General features: G+C 67.1%; 2 protein-coding genes across 2 annotated transcripts; one reads left to right on the top strand and one right to left on the bottom strand.

The window, feature by feature from the left end:
- The first annotated feature begins 594 nt into the window (after nt 1-594).
- ADAMTSL5 (ADAMTS like 5) lies at nt 595-5475 on the top strand. Its single transcript, XM_059831908.1, has 12 exons — nt 595-653; nt 1516-1585; nt 1668-1828; nt 2259-2319; nt 2401-2509; nt 2602-2729; nt 2827-2950; nt 3589-3672; nt 4243-4406; nt 4492-4735; nt 5010-5081; nt 5162-5475. Exons 1-12 carry the CDS (start codon nt 595-597, stop codon nt 5473-5475), a joined length of 1590 nt encoding a protein of 529 aa, XP_059687891.1.
- A 4097-nt stretch (nt 5476-9572) lies between these two features.
- PCSK4 (proprotein convertase subtilisin/kexin type 4) lies at nt 9573-16039 on the bottom strand. Its single transcript, XM_059831618.1, has 16 exons — nt 15845-16039; nt 15230-15334; nt 15051-15146; nt 14765-14893; nt 13999-14075; nt 13776-13864; nt 13043-13215; nt 12752-12964; nt 12422-12522; nt 11951-12054; nt 11672-11789; nt 11274-11453; nt 10844-10968; nt 10386-10505; nt 9970-10314; nt 9573-9604 (listed from the first exon to the last, which is right to left on the bottom strand). Exons 1-16 carry the CDS (start codon nt 16037-16039, stop codon nt 9573-9575), a joined length of 2202 nt encoding a protein of 733 aa, XP_059687601.1.
- Between the last annotated feature and the right edge of the window lie 35 nt (nt 16040-16074).

Here is a 16074-nt window from a genome sequence, read left to right as displayed (position 1 = left end):
GGCAGGGACACCCCAAGGGACACCCGCACCCCGGCACCGTAACCCCTTCGGCTCCGGCCTGGGGGTGCCTGGGCTTGCTCTGGGGCACCCAAGGGTGCTGGGTGTGTGTGTGGGGGGGGCATCAAGCACCAGAAGCCCCCCCCCAGCACATCCCACTGTATCTGCCAAGCACCAAGCGGGGACCACCCCCCCGGGGATTCCCAGCATCTGGGGGTACCGGGAGGGTCCCGGATCAGGATGAGACGGGGTGGGGGGGTCCCGTCTGCCCCTTCCTCTCTGCAGCTGGGGCTGGTGGGGTCCCGGGGGGGCGCAGATGCTGCTCCGCAGCATCTGCGCCCCCCCGGGACCCCACCAGCCCCCCCGGCCCGCCGGAGCTCCGGGCTCCGAAGGGTTAACGGGCGGCCGGGGAGGGCTGGGCGCACCTTTGGGGCTGGATATTAATAACGCGGCGGGGAGGGACGGGAGGCGAGCGGGGAGCGGGGGGGGGGGGGAAGCCTCGCCCGGCCCCCCCGGAGCTGCGCAGCCGATGCCCGATCGTCCCGGGTCCCCCCTCCCCGCTGCCGGGCCGGGACTGAGCCGCCGGGACGCCCCGGTATGAGCGGGTGGGGGTGTCGGGGCGGCCCGGTCCCCCGCGGGGGACCCCACGGTACCGGGTAAGGTCCCGATTTCTGCTTAACCCCTCGCGGACCCCCGAGACACCCCCTTCCCCACGCCCCGCCCGCGGTCCGCTCCGCTCCTGCGGGGAAACTGAGGCACGCGGAGCCCCCCGGCCGCCGGCGGGGTCTGGGCATCACCCGACCCTCGCCGGGCTCCGGACCCCCCCCCCACCCCGGAGCGACGGCACCGCGACCCCCCCCGCCCTGCCGGGGGGACCCAGGGCTCCGGGGCTGCGGCGGCCACTCGAGACCCCCGGTCCCCGTGGGAGCTGCGCGGCGGGAAACCGGCAGGGCCGGGGGGGTTCCCCGGCGTGGGGCTGGGACCCCGGCACCCCCCGGCACCCCCCGGCACCCCCCGGCACCCCCCGGCACCCCCGGGCTGGGCGGGTTGGGGTGCGCCAGGCTCAGGCGCTTTGGGACCCGGGGGGGCCCCCCGCTGCCCCCCATCCCGCTCGCCCCATGGCGGGGCCGGATCCGGATCAGGGAGCGACAGCGAGTCCCGGCCCCGCCGCGCAGGTCTGGTCCTGTCCCGGCAGGCAGCGAGCCCGGCCCGGCTCCCCGCCGCGGGGCCGTGGGTGCGGCGGGGCCGTCTCCCGTGCCCGGAGCCGCGTGGGCACGTGTGCGGGACACGGCGTCGCCCGCTCGGCTGCGCCCACCCGCATGGCCCTGCTCGGGGTCGCACCCCACGGCCCCGGCTGGTGGGGACCCTGCCGCTGTGTCTCGCCTTGCCTCCGTCTCGCCTCCCTCCCGCTCGCTGGGGTCCCCGTGGGGTGCGCGGCGGTGCCGGGATGTGGGACACCCCACTGCCGGCCCCCCGATCCCTGGGGCCGGTGGGGCTCAGGGGTCTCTGCTCCCGCAGGCGCCGGCGGCCGTGGCGGCTGCTGCTCCTGGCCTGGCTCAGCCTGGGCTGCGGCGTCGGCACCGCACAGGTGAGGGGTTCGGGGTGCACGGCGGCACCCCCGGGCTGCTCCAGCCCGGCCCTGGCACTGACCGTCACCTTCCTCCACGCAGGGCCCAGCCCTGGGGATGCCGGCGCGGGTCCCCGAGCCCCCAGCCCCTGCTCGGCCCCGCCGGCAGCCGGCCCGGGGTGCCTGGGGGCCCTGGGGACCCTGGAGCTCCTGCTCCAGCTCCTGCGGGGACGGCGTCGCCCTCCGCACCCGGAGGTGCCTGCGGTGAGTGGGGGACGGGGCAGCATGGCCCCCCCAGGGCGTCCCCACTCCCCCGCAGCACCCACACCCTGTGACACGGCTCTGCCACTGCCTCCGCACGTGCCCCTGCGGGCCCTCGGCACTGCGCTATGCCCTGGCCAAATTTCAGCCTGATTTTGGAGGGGAAGGGATTGGGGAGGGTGGGGGGAGCCGGACCCTGCCGCCTCCATCCTGGGGTGCAGCTCTGGCAGGACGCGGCCCCATGCGGGACATCGTGGTCCCTGCTCCTGCTCCCCCGTGGCGGTGCATCACTCCCAGCCCGGCTGTGGCTCGGTGACTCGGTGGCGGCTTGGCCCCGGAGACGGGGAGAGTCCCCGTGGGGGATGCAGGGTGCAGGCAGGGGTGCTCGAGGGGGCCGTGTCCCGGCCCCACCACACTGACGCTGTGGCCACAGGTCTGCCGAGGAGGAGCCGTGCACGGGCGACCCACGGCAGTACCGGCTCTGCCAGCTCCAGGTGAGCGTTGCGAGGGCCATGGCACCGGCATGGCCAGCCCCAGTCCCGGTCCCATGGGGCTCCATGCTGCCACTCCCGCAGGGCTGCCCCGGCGGCTCGGTGCCCTTCCGTGCCATGCAGTGCTCCCTCTACGACAACAAGCCCGTCCTGGGCACACCGGCCCGGTATCGCTGGGTGCCTTTCCACGGAGGTGAGTCCCGGGGCTGGCGGCATCAGTGGGCTGACTGGGGGCAACGGCTGCCACCAGCGTCACCCCCTTCCCTTCCCGCCCGGCTCCTGCAGCCCCCAACGTCTGCGACCTCAACTGCCTGGCTGTGGGGCACAACTTCTACTACACCTTCGGCCGGGTGCTGGACGGCACCCGCTGCGGCCCCGGCTCCCCAGACCTCTGCGTCGGTGGGCGCTGCCTGGTGGGTGTGTGCGGGGCCGGGACCCCTGGGACCCCCGGAACCCCCAGGACCCCAGCCGTGAGCCCCCACCCCAAGGCTGCATCTTGGTTCCCCGCAGAGCGTGGGCTGCGACGGGATCCTGGGCTCGGGCAGGCAGCCTGACGCCTGCGGCCAGTGCGGCGGCGGCCACGACATGTGTCTCTTCGTGCACCGGCTCTTCCAGGGCGCGGACTCCTCCTCCGGTGAATGAACCATTGCCCCGGCCCCCTCCATGGGTGAATGCTTTGGCTCTTGGCTCCCCTGTCCTCCTGTCCCCCGTCTACGTCCCCAAGGCATCGCCTGGGTCCTCCATCACCTTGTTCCCCTTGCCATCTGCCCTGTCGCAGCCGGCGCATCGTCCCTGATCCCTTCCTGTCCCCAGCACGTGGGGACAGGGACAGCGGGCTCAGAGGACCCCCCTCACTGGGGTGATTTTCTCTCGTTGCAGGGGGTATCACTCCTCCGGAGGCTGGGTGGGGGAATCTCTGGGGCACCCCTGTGGTCCGTGGGGTCCCCAGGGGTGTCCAGAGGTCCCTGGGGGCACCCAGGGTCCGTGTGGTCCATATCCAGTGTCCATGGGTGCCTGGCCAGACTGCGGGGATGATGATGCCCATGAGGGCAGACAGCCCCCGATGGCACCCCAAGGACCCCCAGGGCCATCGCTGGGTGCTCCAGATGTCACAGAACGTGGGGCCCGGCTGGGTTAATGCCACTGGTGCCGGGGACAGGGCTCCTCTGTGCCCGGTCCCCTCCCGCCCCAGCCCTGACCCCCCTGTCCCTGGGCTGTCCCCTTGGGCTCTGCCCCAGCTCAGCCCTGACTCTGCCCCCCGCCCCCCGCCAGGTTATTTTGGGTACATGAATGTGACCAAGATCCCGGCTGGGGCCACCCAGATCAAGGTGACGGACAAGAGCCGCAACTACCTCGGTAGGACGTGTCCTGTCTCGGTCCCAGTCCATCCCAGTCGGTTCTGGTTGGTGCCACCCATGGGTGCGGGCAGGGCAGGGGGTGGCTGTGCCGTGCCATGCCGTGCCGGTTCCCCGCTCAGACGTTGTTTTGAGCATCGCGGGTTCAGTGAACTCGCCGGCGCCCGGGGCACTTTTCCAGAGGCGGTGGCCGTGGGTTTTGGGAACGGCTGCGCTGGAGCGGGGCCAGACCAGCCACCGCGGGAGCAGGACCGGGACCCCCATCCCCAGACCCCCCAGTCCCCCTCCCAAAGCAGCCGGGGCCCCATCCCCGCCGGGACCAGGGCTTGGGGGCTCGGGGGGTTTTGCACACCAGGGTTTGGCTCCGGCTTGGGACCAAAGCCAAGTTCTTACAAGAAAGCAGATTTCTCCCGAGCCCCAACCGCAGCTCTCCCAGCCCACACTGCCCTCCCCGCTCGGGGAGAGGCCTCTGGTGGGGACCCAGGCATCCGGGCTGTCCCCCAGCCCAGCCCAGTGCAGGGGTCTCAGGGACTGAGCGGCGCTCTGTCCCTGGACGCGCTCCCTCCCGCAGCCCTGATGACAAGCGATGGGCGCTATGTGCTCAACGGGGACTGGTCCATCGCCTGGCCGGGGCCGTACGAGGTGGCTGGCACCCAGCTGCACTATGCCCGGGCACCCGACGGCACCGAGAGCCTGGAGGCACCCGGGCCCACCGACGAGGATCTGCACGTGATGGTGAGGGTGGGTGCGGTGCGGGGACGGGGGCAGCTGGCCCCATGGTGCCCCATCGCTCCCCTTAGCTCTGCCCCTGCCCGTGCAGGTCCTGCTGCAGGAGCCCAATCCCGGCATCGAGTACGAGTTCTGGCTGCCCCGTGGGCACCCCCAGCCCGGCCGTGGCGATGCCAGCCCCCTGCGGCAGCCCCAGCCCCGGGGGGCTGGCAGCCCCCCGCCCTGGGAGCCCCCGGTCACCCCGGCCCCTGTGACGCCGCCCCAGCCCGCGGGCTCTGCCACGGAGCTGCCACCAAGAAGCGCCCCCGGCCGGAGCGGGGCTGGGGCTGCCACAGGTGCCCGCTCTCCCGTGGGGGTCCCCACAGCCCCCCTGCACCCCATGGCTCTCTGCTGTGGGGAGAGTCCTGGAGAGCCCCAGGGGTTCTCCATGAGACGGGGACTCTAAAAAAGGGCCCCCTGACTTAGCCCTCCCCGGGACCCTTGGCAGCCTGGCATGTCCCCTCTCTATGGGATATGGGCCCCCATACTCCCTCCCACTGCCACAGGAGGGGGTTTTGGGGGTGCCGTGTCCCCTCTCCCCCCTAAACTACTGCAGCTCTGCCCTCGTAGGGCGATGCGGGAGGTGCCGCCCGGCCAAGGGACGCTCCCAGCGCATCCGGCACTTCTGCCAGAGCGACTTTGGTGAGCACCGGGGACAGGAAGGGGCTCAGGGCGATGCTGGGGACGTGCCCGGCTCAGGGTGCCCCGTGCTTGCCCCGCAGTCTTCCAGGGCCGGATCCTGGCACAGCGCTTGGTGGGGCAGGAGACACGCTACGAGGTGGAGGTGAAAAAGCCGTATAGGCACCGCTTCCCGCTGGTGACCCGGGAGTACGTGTGGGTGCCCAACACCTGCGGCTGCCCCCCGCTCCGGGAGGGCGGTGAGTACCTGCTCATGGTGCGGCGGCACGTCAACTACGAGCGCACGCTCAACCGCATCCTGCTGCAGGACGACGGCTACGCCCGGCCGTGGACGCCCCGCGAGGACCGGTTGGTGCAGGAGGCAGCCCAGCACTGCCCCCAGCCCCGGCCGCCCTGAGCCCCCCCAGCTCCATCGCCCAGGGAGGGGGTGGCCGGCGGGACCCCGAGGGCAAACCCGGGGGCTGGAAACGCTCCCGCGGTGCGCCGAGCCCTTTCCATGGCCGTGGAGGGGCCATGGCCCCCAGGGACCCCCGTCCTGCCCTCTGCCCCGTGCCGGGCATCTCGCCATCCTTGGGGTCAACTTGGCTGCGGTGGGGTGGACGAGAGTGGTAATTTATTTTTTTGCAGAAAATAAACCCATATATCACCTCGCTTGCCGCGTGCACCTTCCTGGCTGGAGCCGGCCCAGGGAGTCCCTCGCCCTCCCCACCCCAGGCTGCCCGGGCAGGGGGTCCCCTCCCGCGTCCCCATGCTGAGCCCGCAGAGCAATGCACCCGCCCAGCAGCGTGTCCCTGTCCCCGAGATGGACACACGCCAGGCTCTGCCTTTCGAGGTCGGGGACCCGTCGCTTATCTCTCTTCCGGCGGAGGCGAGCGGGTCCCTCCCTGTGCTGGAGCCCCTTCGCCCGTAACCCAACCCGCGGGCTGGCGGGTGCAACCGCGGGGCCTGCGCGGGGACGGGACGTGCCCGGGGGTGCCGCGGGGACCGCCACCCCGGGAGCACTGCTCTGGGTCCCCCCTGGGGTGCTCAGGGCTCCGGGGGTGGTCTGGCACCCATCCAGGGGTGAAGGGCTGAGCTCTCCCAGCTCATGTCGCTGGTGGCTGTTCCCAAACTGGGCATGGGGCTGGGGCTGCAGCTGGGGGGTGCCCAGGGTGGGTGCCCTGGGGTGCCCTGAGTGGCAGCTGCCAGCCCAGGATGGTCCTTAGCATAACGGGCAATTAATCACCAGGAGCCAGAGATGAGCTCTGGGGGCAGCTGGGGCTCCATACTGGGCTCCCCATCTGGTCCCAGTAACACCTGCGTGATGCTGGGTGCTCTGGAGGTGGGTGGAGGCACCTTGGGGTGATTAGGGGTGGAAAAGTGTCTCTGCCCTATAAAAGTGCCCCCTCCCACTCCCCCATAGCTGATTTAGGGCTGCTGGAAGGGTTGTCCCTGGGCAGGGTGGGTGTGCTGGCTGCTGTGCCCTTGGGGGGGTCCCCAGGGCAGCACCCCCAGCTCCAGCAGCTCTTTTGGAGCGAGCGATGCCCAGCAGCCCCAGGGCTGGGGCTCTGCGCTGTCACCTTTGGGCATCCTGTGCTTGGGGTCTCCCTGTTTGGCTGTCCCAGCCATGGCGGGTTTGGGGACGGTCACCCCGCGGGCAAAGCGGCCCCGCAGGGAGAGCAGTGGGGACCTGGGGCTCTCGGCCACCAAAGCTGGGGCTCGCCGGCGGGCCAAGAACCAGCGGCGAGAAGGGGACCAGGGTGAGCATTGCCCGCTGTGGGGCTGGGACCCCTGGGAGCGTGTCCCATGTCCCCCCTTGGTGCCTGTGACCCCCAGGAAGGGCCGGCTGGCAAAGCTGCGTCTCGAAGGGGAGGGTCGCAGACCGGCATCTGTTCCCTCCTGCCCCAGGAAAAGGGGTGAGTGTGTCCCCCGGGGCAATCCCTGCCTGGGGAAGAGGGGGTGCCCCAGGCTGTGCTGATGGGACCCCTCTGTCCCACAGAGCCTGCGAGCCCCCGGTTGCAGCCCTGCTATAAGGGCGCCTACTTCTCGGGGCTCCCTGCGGATGAATGCCAGGAGCCTGCTGCCCCCAGCCTGTGAGTATGTGGGAGGGGGTCCCCACAGCCCCCCAGTCCCACTGTACCACCGACCATCTGCCTTCCTCCGGCCAGGCTGGTCCCCGGTGTCCCGGTGCCCGGCAGGGATGGTCGCCGGAAGACCCGCAGCACGCTGGAGCGCACCCTGGTCCTGGAGCTGGTGAGCTGGGGGGGCTGGGGGGGGGCCTGTGGCTGTGGGGCTGGGGTCTGACTCTGCTCCCCGCCCTGCAGGAGGGGACCCTGGTCTGCTCCTCCGTGCTCACCGGCTGGCGGCAGGGTGCTGCGGCCACCTTCACCACGGTCTTCCAGGGAGACTCCTATGAGGTGGGTGCCCATATGCTGGGGTTGGGACAGTGGGGTGCTGAGTCCTTGGGGTGGCACAGAGGGCTGTGACTCAGGGCTGTGATGAGCCACAGTGTCCATGTGTCCTCTGTGCCTGTGTCCTTCCCTAGTAGCTGGAGAAGTGGGCCCCAGGGGCTGAAATCCCAGGGGAGAGGGTGGCCAAGGGACCCCTGGGATCCTGCTTGGGGTGCTGTCGCCCCTCTTGGGGGTCACCGTGGTGTCAGGACAGGGGTGCTGGTGGTTTTCTGGGTCTGCCTGACGATGCTGTTCCCTTCCAGGTCCACGTGAAGCTGCGTCCCCATGTGCAGCAGTTCCTGGAGAGCCTTTCCAAGACCTACGAGGTACCTGGAGCCCCCGTGGGGTCTGCGCGGAGCTAGCTGGGTGCTGCTGTGTCAGGGTGGGGGGGGCAGGACTCAGGCAGCCTGCGCAGGGACCTTCTCCTGCTCTCCCAGATCTTCATCTTCACAACCGCGAAGCAGGACTACGCTGAGAAGGTCCTGGATGTGCTGGACCCCAAGAAGAAGCTGATCAGGTGATGGGCTTGGTGAAACCCCGCTGGAGATGTCCCCTGTGGCAGGGATGGGTCCCCACGGGCTCTGCCTCCCCCCTCCAGGCTCTGCCTTTCCCAGCGGGACTGCCTCTGCGCCCGGGGACGCTACTGGAAGGACCTGACCCGCCTGGGCAGGGACCTGGCCAAGACGGTGGCCCTGGACCACACCATCCAGGGCTTCCCCGTCCAGGTACCGGCAGCGCTGGCTCTCTGGGGGTGGTGGTGGTGGGGTTGTGTGCACCAGCCCCCCGGGAGCACCACGGCTGCGACTGCTCCTCCATGGCCAGTGCTCGCCCCCTCTCCCCAGGCTGCCAACTGGATCCCAGTGCTGAAGTGGTGGGGAGACCTGCGGGATGAGGAACTGCTGCGCCTCATCCCACTGCTGGGACAGCTCAGCTGGGCGGTGAGGACCGGGGGGCTGGGGACAGGGACGGGGAGGGGATGGCCCCCTGGGCTCCTGGGGCAGGGTGGTGTGAGCTACCCTGGACCCCCCTCCGGGCACAGCCCTCCCCGTCTCTCATCTCTCCCCGTGCAGGATGACGTGCGCACCGAGATCCAGCGGCGCTTCCCGCACCGCAGGCTGCCTACCGAGGACTAGACCAGCCTGGGCAGAGGGGAGCGGGACAGAGAAAACCCCTCGGAGGGGCCGGGGGGCTCACAGGGCTGTGGGAGAAGCCATGTTCCAGTGCGTCCAGGCCCTAACTCATCCCGCAGCGCTGGGCTGGTGGGTGCTTTGGCAAAGCTGTCGTCCCCCAGGCCCCTCCCTTGGTGTCAGCACCATGCTCTGCCGCCTGCGAGGCGTGGGTCCCAGCCTGTCCCCAGGGCTGGGGGTCCTGCCGGGGAGAGCCCCTTGTTCTCAGCTGCTACTTGAGGGTTAGCTCTGTCCCGGCTCCCTCCCGTCTGTGCTCTGTAAGGTCCAGCCAAGGGCTTTTTCATGGGTGATTATACACTTGGACAAAGGTCTTGCTCTCTTCTGTAGCTCCTCAGCTGTACAAACACACTGCGCCCGGGGATGGCACAGCCGGCGGGGGGAGAAACCGTCCCCACCATGCCACAGCCGTGTCCCGGGGCAGCCGGGGTCCTGCGGTTGGGAGGCTGAGCCCCGTGCCGTGCCAGTGCCCCTGGGAGGGCCCCAGCTGGCAACTCTCCCCGTGCCCGTCCCAGCCCTGCCTGGTGCCGTGCTGCGTGCCGGGGCGCAGCTGCTGCTGTGCCGCTGCCAGCCCTGATGGGACAGCGAGGGCCCAGGACGTTTGTCCCTGCTGCTGTGGTGGGGGGAGAGCAGGGCAGCTGTGGGGTGCAGCAACCCCGGGACCCCTTTTTTTTTAAGGACTAAAGGCTGCTGGTAAACAAGAGCCAGGGACTGCATCATGCTCTGCACCACGCAGCAGCAGTGGGGTCCGGGCTATCCTCCCCGAGCAGCGGTTTGGAGTCCGGCTGCCTCAGCTCTGCCAAAAGCTGCGTGGGCTCGTGGCTAAGCTCGTGCTGGAGGAGCTGGCTGTGGTCGCTCGGGTGCAGCTGTTTGGAGAGAAGTCACATCTCCTCCTCCCCACGGCCCTCCATGCCTGGGAAAGGGCGCAGGGCTCCCGGCCATGCAACCCCAGCCCTTCTGGAAATAGCTCCCTTGCAGTGGTGCGCCAGGACGGGCCCCCCGCCATGGCTCAGGTCCCCATGGCATGTGGGGGGACGAGCCAGGCAGGGAGGGAAGCCACCACCTGTGTCTGTGCCCATGCACAGGGTGGGATCAGCCCAGGTGCTGCTGGAAAGGGAAGTCACCCTTCGGAGAGGGTGGTCCAGAAAGGCAACAACCAGTTTATTTCGGAAGCCAGGTGAGGGCAGCTCTGTCCCAGGCTGGGATGCGGCCCTCTGTGTCCGTGCAGCCCAGGCTGCTGTCACGCTGTCCTTCCAGCCCAGGGACAGCAGGCATTACCTTTCACAATGCAAAAGGCCGCACGATATGTGACATAGAGGATGGCTGAGAGGATCAGGCCCCCGCAGATGAGGACAGGGAGAAGGTCCCTCTGCAGCCCCTCCTCGGGGGGGCGGTCCTGCAGAGGGGAGCAGGAGTGGGTGAGCTCGTCGAAGGTGCAGGTGGGGGGACAGGCCGTGCAGTTGTTGGCCGAAGCGCCCTGGCACGTGTAGCAGGAGGGGTGGCAGCTGGCACAGACACGGGCTGCGTTCATGGTGGCGGCGTCTCTCCGGGAGTGGCCGTAGTAGTGTGGAGGGCAGTAGGACAGGCAGGAGTGCCGGTGGGCGTACGAAGAGCCGCCGCACTCTGCGGAGGGAGGGTGGCATGAGCCAGGCTGCGGGGCCGGGAGCACCGTCCCCTCCTGCCCGAAGACTCACCCTCGCAGGCCCCCTGGGCATCCCGCCTGATGCACTTGTCCGCAGCAGAGGCTGCAAAGCGCCTGGCCGTCATGTCCTCATCTGTGCCGTGGAGGTGCAGGATGAAGCTGGTCAGCAGACCTGGGGGCAGGAGGGACAGGACTCGGTGCTGATGGCAGCTGCATTCCCACTCTCCAGGGTTTGGGATCTGCAAGCTGGTGGATGTGGGGCTGGAAGCTTTGGGGCTATGTGGGGGAGAGCAAGCCATGCCCCCTTCCTGGCTGTGTGTTGGCCAGGGAGACCCTCAAAACAAATACACATGGCCCTGCAGAAAAAGAGGGCTCATGCCCAGGATGAGCGGGAAGAGAACAAGCCAACAAGTTGCTAATCACTGTGGGGGAAGGAAGAAGAAAGGATGACCAGGCACTGGGTGACACCCTGTAAATGGGGTTCGCTCCCCTGGGGCCCTGGGCACCCACCTGTGTTATAGGCATCGCCCTTGTTCTCTAGCTGGAGCATCCAGGTGCCATTGGGGTTCTCGTCCCAGAAGTGTGTGGACATGAAGGTCCAGTCCTTGTAGCCCTGCTGACTGGTGTCGTATGGGCTGGAGGAGAGGAGAGGGGAGCCGGGAGTGACAGCCCGGGGGGCTGCAGGGGGGCATGCAGCCCGAGGAGGCCCTAGAGTCACCCTCTTCTTGGTACAGTGGGGCGTTGCCACGATGTGGCAGGGGCCACAGAGGAGTTTTGGGCAGCGTGACTCCATTCCCCGTGGGGGCCACAAGGAGCTTCAGTGTGGGGGAGAGTCTCCCAGCCCCAGGAGAGGCTGTGAGAGGAGAAGCCCCCTCTGCCCCCCAGCAGCTGGTAAGTCTCACTACAACGAACTCCCTGCGAGCTCGCAGAGCGTCCTTACCGCACGGTCACCAGCGTGGACGTGGTCCCCATCGGGCTGGTCAGAGAGATCACCAGGTCCCCTCTGCGGCTGTAGCTCAGAGAGAGCTGGACCTGGACGTGCTCCAGCGAGCGGATGCGCTTGGTCCTCCCCGAGCAGAGGGAGACGTCTGTGGAGATGGTGAGCTTGGAGCCGATATTCCTATCAAGTACAAGAGGTAAGGGCATCTCTTCCCCCTCCGTGGGCATCCTGCCCACCCGCCACCATGACGTCTAAGCACAGCCCTGTGGTTACAGCAGAAGCCGTGCAACACAGACCACCTTCTGGGAAGCATTGCTTGTTCCTGTGGTGAGCACAGCATGACTTCACTGCAAGAAAGTCCCTGTGTGAGGTCAGACCCAGGGGATATCGTCCCTTACCGGGGGGCATGAAGAGCTTTGACTGAACACCTCTGCTGAGGCCGAGTTCCTGTCCACACCTTGGCCATCTCCACCAGCAGACCAGCGTCCAGGAGCCCGTAGCCGTAGTGGTGGCTCACTGAAAAGCAGAGGACACGTGAGCTCCTCTGCACTGCGAGAGCACCGGGGGCTCCTGCCCCAGGCCTGCTGGCAGGAGTTTGAGGGGCAGCACGTCCCCCCGCAGCTAGGAGAGGGAAGCGGGAGCAGGCAGGGCAGGCAGCAGCTGAGCCCTGAACCCACCCTTGCGTCCGACAGCGTTCATGGCCCAGTCTTCTGCCTGCAGGTGAGCGGGCTTGGAGGTCCTGATGACGAGATGCTGCAGGTCACGCCAGGTCAGTGCTGGGCTGGAAGCAAGGAGGACTTGGGGACAGAAGTCTCTGCTTTGGGTTAGCTTTTGAGGGTGAGATTTGGCTTTTCTAACTTCTGATGTGGGTAAGTTAGCTGTGTCGGTCCAAGATGGTCCCCGCGCAACCTCCTTCACTGCTGAAATGGGAGCAACAGAGACCTCCAGAGGACAACTCTCCTCCTGCCTCTGGCTGCTCTCCCGCAGTGTCCTGGGAGAAGAAGCTGCCCCACCAGAGCCCGGGGAGACCTCAGCTCCACACCCCCAAACCTGCCTGGTAGCAAAGTCCCCCTTCCTTGTCCCTGCAGGGTCCTGGCGAGGCACCAGGCCCTCCCTGGGGACCGTCCCACTGCTGCGATGTCACCTACTTGGCCTCCAGCGCGAGGGCAATCATCCCGGCAGCCAGTGGGGCCGAGGCGGAGGTGCCCGTGTGCTTGTCGGTGCAGCGGTGGTGCAGGTCAGTGGTCACCTGCGGGGGAGAGGGGGGTCTCTGCACCGCTGCCTGCTGCTGGAGCAGAGGGCAGGACTGGCTGGAGTTGGGTAACTTCAGTAAATGCTCCCTCCGGGTCCCTTCATGCTTTCTGGGGTTTAATGCAGACACTTTATTAAAGCCTCCCTCTCCCTCCCCAGGTAAGGAGGGCTTGATGAGCCCACTCTCTGCTGGGAACCGGTATCTGCCCGAGGGTCATGGCACTCACAATCTGCGCCTCGCTCGTGGTCCTGCTGCTGTAGGTGGTGGTGAGGATGGCGGAGCAGCCCTCACTGTACCAGGGCCTCCGGCCGCCCGCCAAGACGCTGCCCACTGACAGGGTGTAGATGCTGTTGGCGTACCCGTCGCAGTTGCAGTTGTCGTAGTTGATCCCGCCGTTGCCGGAGGCCCAGATGAAGATGGAGCCGAGGCCACCCCGTCCCTGGCAGGAGGGAGGCAGAGGGGGTTGAGCAGGGAGTCCTCGTGCCGGTGAGGTCCCCAAGGCCAGCGCCGAGCTTACTTTGGTGGCCCCTCTGTAGAAGGCCTCCGAGGCCAGCATGCCCGGCCCGTCCACCGTCTTCCCATCATCCTCGGGGCCCCAGCTGGCACTGTAGATGTGGATGTGCTGGGAGCGGAGGCTGAGGGACTGAGCCTCCACCATGTCCGTGATGGGACCGTCCAGCATCCGCACACCTGCAGGGCCAGGACACCTGCGGCAGTGTCCGAGAGGCGGCAGCACTCGGGAGGCCACCCCAGCTCCGGGTGGTTGGGAGCCTCGTACATGCCATGTGAATGTAAGGACTGAGCGGCATCTCACCGGCCCCCACTTCACCCCCCCCAATTGCCTTGAGCACCTTTTACGCGATGCTGCCCCAAGGAGATCAGGCTCCCACAGGTCTGTTCGGCCACTGCCGTGAGCTTGTCCCCAAAGCTCCTCGTTAAGCCCTTAGCAATTAAGCCCAGTGAGTTCTCCCAGCTTTTAACCCCATTTGCTACACTCGCTTCCGCAGGGGAGCCTGAGCCTGCGCGGTGCTGGTGCTGCCTGCTGCAGCCCCGCCTCATGGTGGGTGTTAAACCCCCAGGGAGCACCCAGCCCCGCACGGTGGCCGGGTGGCGGTAACACTGCAGCACCCTCTACCCCCCTGCAAGCCCCTGGCTCCCCCCAGACCCTGCCTGGGGCCACGCGTCCCCCCCGGCGTGCCAGAGCTGGTTGGTGACCCCCGTTCCACCAGCATCTTGGAGCAATGGCTCACCTCCGACTTTGGCGTTGTATGCGACACCTGCTCCACAGATTCGGTTGTTGGCTGCAGCCGCCGCTTCTCCTGCACAGCGTGTCCCATGCCTGAGGGGCAAAGTCAGCATGTGAGCCGTCCTCCGTGATGGGTGAAGGGGCCTGGGACAGCCTCAGCCCCCAGAGAGATAAAGCACCCAGCACATGGAATAGACTTACTTGGACAATCAGCTGGCAAAACTCACCGATTCTCGTCCCCGGTGGCGTACCTGGGCTGGGGATCGGGGTCGTTGCTGTTGAAGTCGTAACTTGCCAGGGGGTCCTATTGCAAAAAGAGGCACTGGCATGAGCAAACTGCCTTTCAGTGTGGGTTGTGACAGCTTGACAGGGGCTCCTGGCGCTTCGCCCGGTGTCTGGCAGCGCGGATCGCCCTGCCTTGCCCGCAAGCTCCCTGCCTGCTCAGCCCGGAGAGGGCGGGGGGGCCCCTTTGCACCCAGCAACTGCGTGGGGTTAACCTGGCGTTGTTGGAAATGGGGTTTCACTAAAGGAGCGTAACTTTGCACGTTGCTGCTGTACTGCTTCGTCGCACTCAGGTTCAGTGAGAAAGCCCAGCACGGCGAGTCACGCGAGGGCGAGCCTCACCAGCCGTGCAGTTAGGAGAGAGGAACTACAAACCACTGAAATGATGTTGTTCTAAACAACTAAGATTTACCTATTCTTTCCTCTTTGCTCTGGGAGCACGTGAGGACTTACTAGCTTTACTGGCTTTGCAGCTTGCTGTAATTACGTCTATTTTGGGGGCTTGAGCGTGTACAAGTTCTAACATTTCCTCGAGGTGAAAATTCACTGCGGGAGACACCAAACCTTTTGATCCAGCCACGCAGAGGCTGAATTCCCACTGCAAAGTCCCACGGGTGGGATGAAGGCACCAGCTCCCACCCTCCCCTGGAGACAACATGCCCTGAAGGAGCAGGTTCCTGCGGCCCACGCTGCTCAGCCCATCGTAGTTACATAGTTGGCAGACAGGTCCGGATGGTCCTTCTCGATCCCATCATCCAGGATGGTCAGCACGACCCCCAGCCCAGTGTACCCTTTGCTCCAAGCAGTGAGGATGTTTAGATCGGGATTGATGTCATTGTTCTGGAAAACGGATTAAATTCGATCAGCCCCTGGGCAGCAGGCTGAGGGTGACCTTCAAGGACTCTGCTGCTGCCTCATCACTGTCAGCATTAGTCCTGTTTATGCGTGGGGGAGGTGATTTGCTCGAGGATTAGAAGAGAGCGCGGCAAAATCTCACCATGTACCACTGTCTGTGGAACCAGGGATCTGTTGGCACCACGCTGACACTTCTCTTCGTGCGCCTCTTTACAGTTTGCTGCTCAAACCAGAGGACCTGGGTGGGAAGCAGCGTTGCTGGGGCAGGCAGAGCCTGGCCAGCATGGCACGCCTCCGTCCCCGCAACCGCCTCCTCCCTACCTTTGGCTCTTTCGTCAGGCGCATATTCCAGCCCCAGTGCCTGCTTAAGGCTTTCTGCCTGGTGCCGCGGTGTGTGAAATGATAATAAGGCTCTCCCTCCATCACCTGCAGGCGCAAAGAGCTGTTGTAAGAGACCATTTCTAGACAAACAGCTGGGCTGGGGACGTGTGTGCCAGCTCTACGTGGGTCGCAGAGATCAGAAAGACGCATTTAATGTGAGCTGTATGTGGCAGGACAAGCAGAGAGCATCACTTGGGGACAGGGCAGGCTCCCAGGGAAGGTCTGTGTGCGCGCTTTGCGTTTCCTCGCTCACCCGTGCACACATGGAGGCCGTTAGCAACCCACAACTTTTATGCTTTCATCCGCGTCCGATGGTTCAAAACTAGAGGGAATGATCCAACGCCCTATTTTAAAATTAAACCAGTGTCCCGGTGGGGATGAGCGGAGGGGACAAGTGGTGGGGACAAGCAGAGGAGGATGAGCGAAGGGGGACACCGGGTGGGACGAGGGTGCCTGGACGGGAGGTGCTGGGCTCGCCCCGGCCCCCCACCGCCCCGTTGCCCTCCCCGTGGCAGCGCGCCGGTCCCCGGTCCCCGGTCCCCGACCAGGCCGCACCTGGCCCAGGCAGAGCAGGCCGTGCCGGCGGGCCAGGCCCCCGGCCTCCCGCGGCCCCGCCGCCACCCGCACGGCCCAGCTGCTCAGGTAGACGCGGGGCTCGGCGGGGCCCGGCGGGGCGGCGGCGACCGCCACCAGCAGCCCCAGGAGCAGCCCCGGCCCCAGCGCCGGCCTCGGCCTCGGCCGCGCCGCCATGGAGGCCGCGGCGGTTGAGCGGGCGTTGCCGTGGC

This window comes from Gavia stellata, chromosome 32 (genome assembly GCF_030936135.1).
Source record: "Gavia stellata isolate bGavSte3 chromosome 32, bGavSte3.hap2, whole genome shotgun sequence".
NCBI classification, from domain to species: domain Eukaryota; kingdom Metazoa; phylum Chordata; class Aves; order Gaviiformes; family Gaviidae; genus Gavia; species Gavia stellata.
This window is presented reverse-complemented; position numbering and strand designations above follow the sequence as displayed.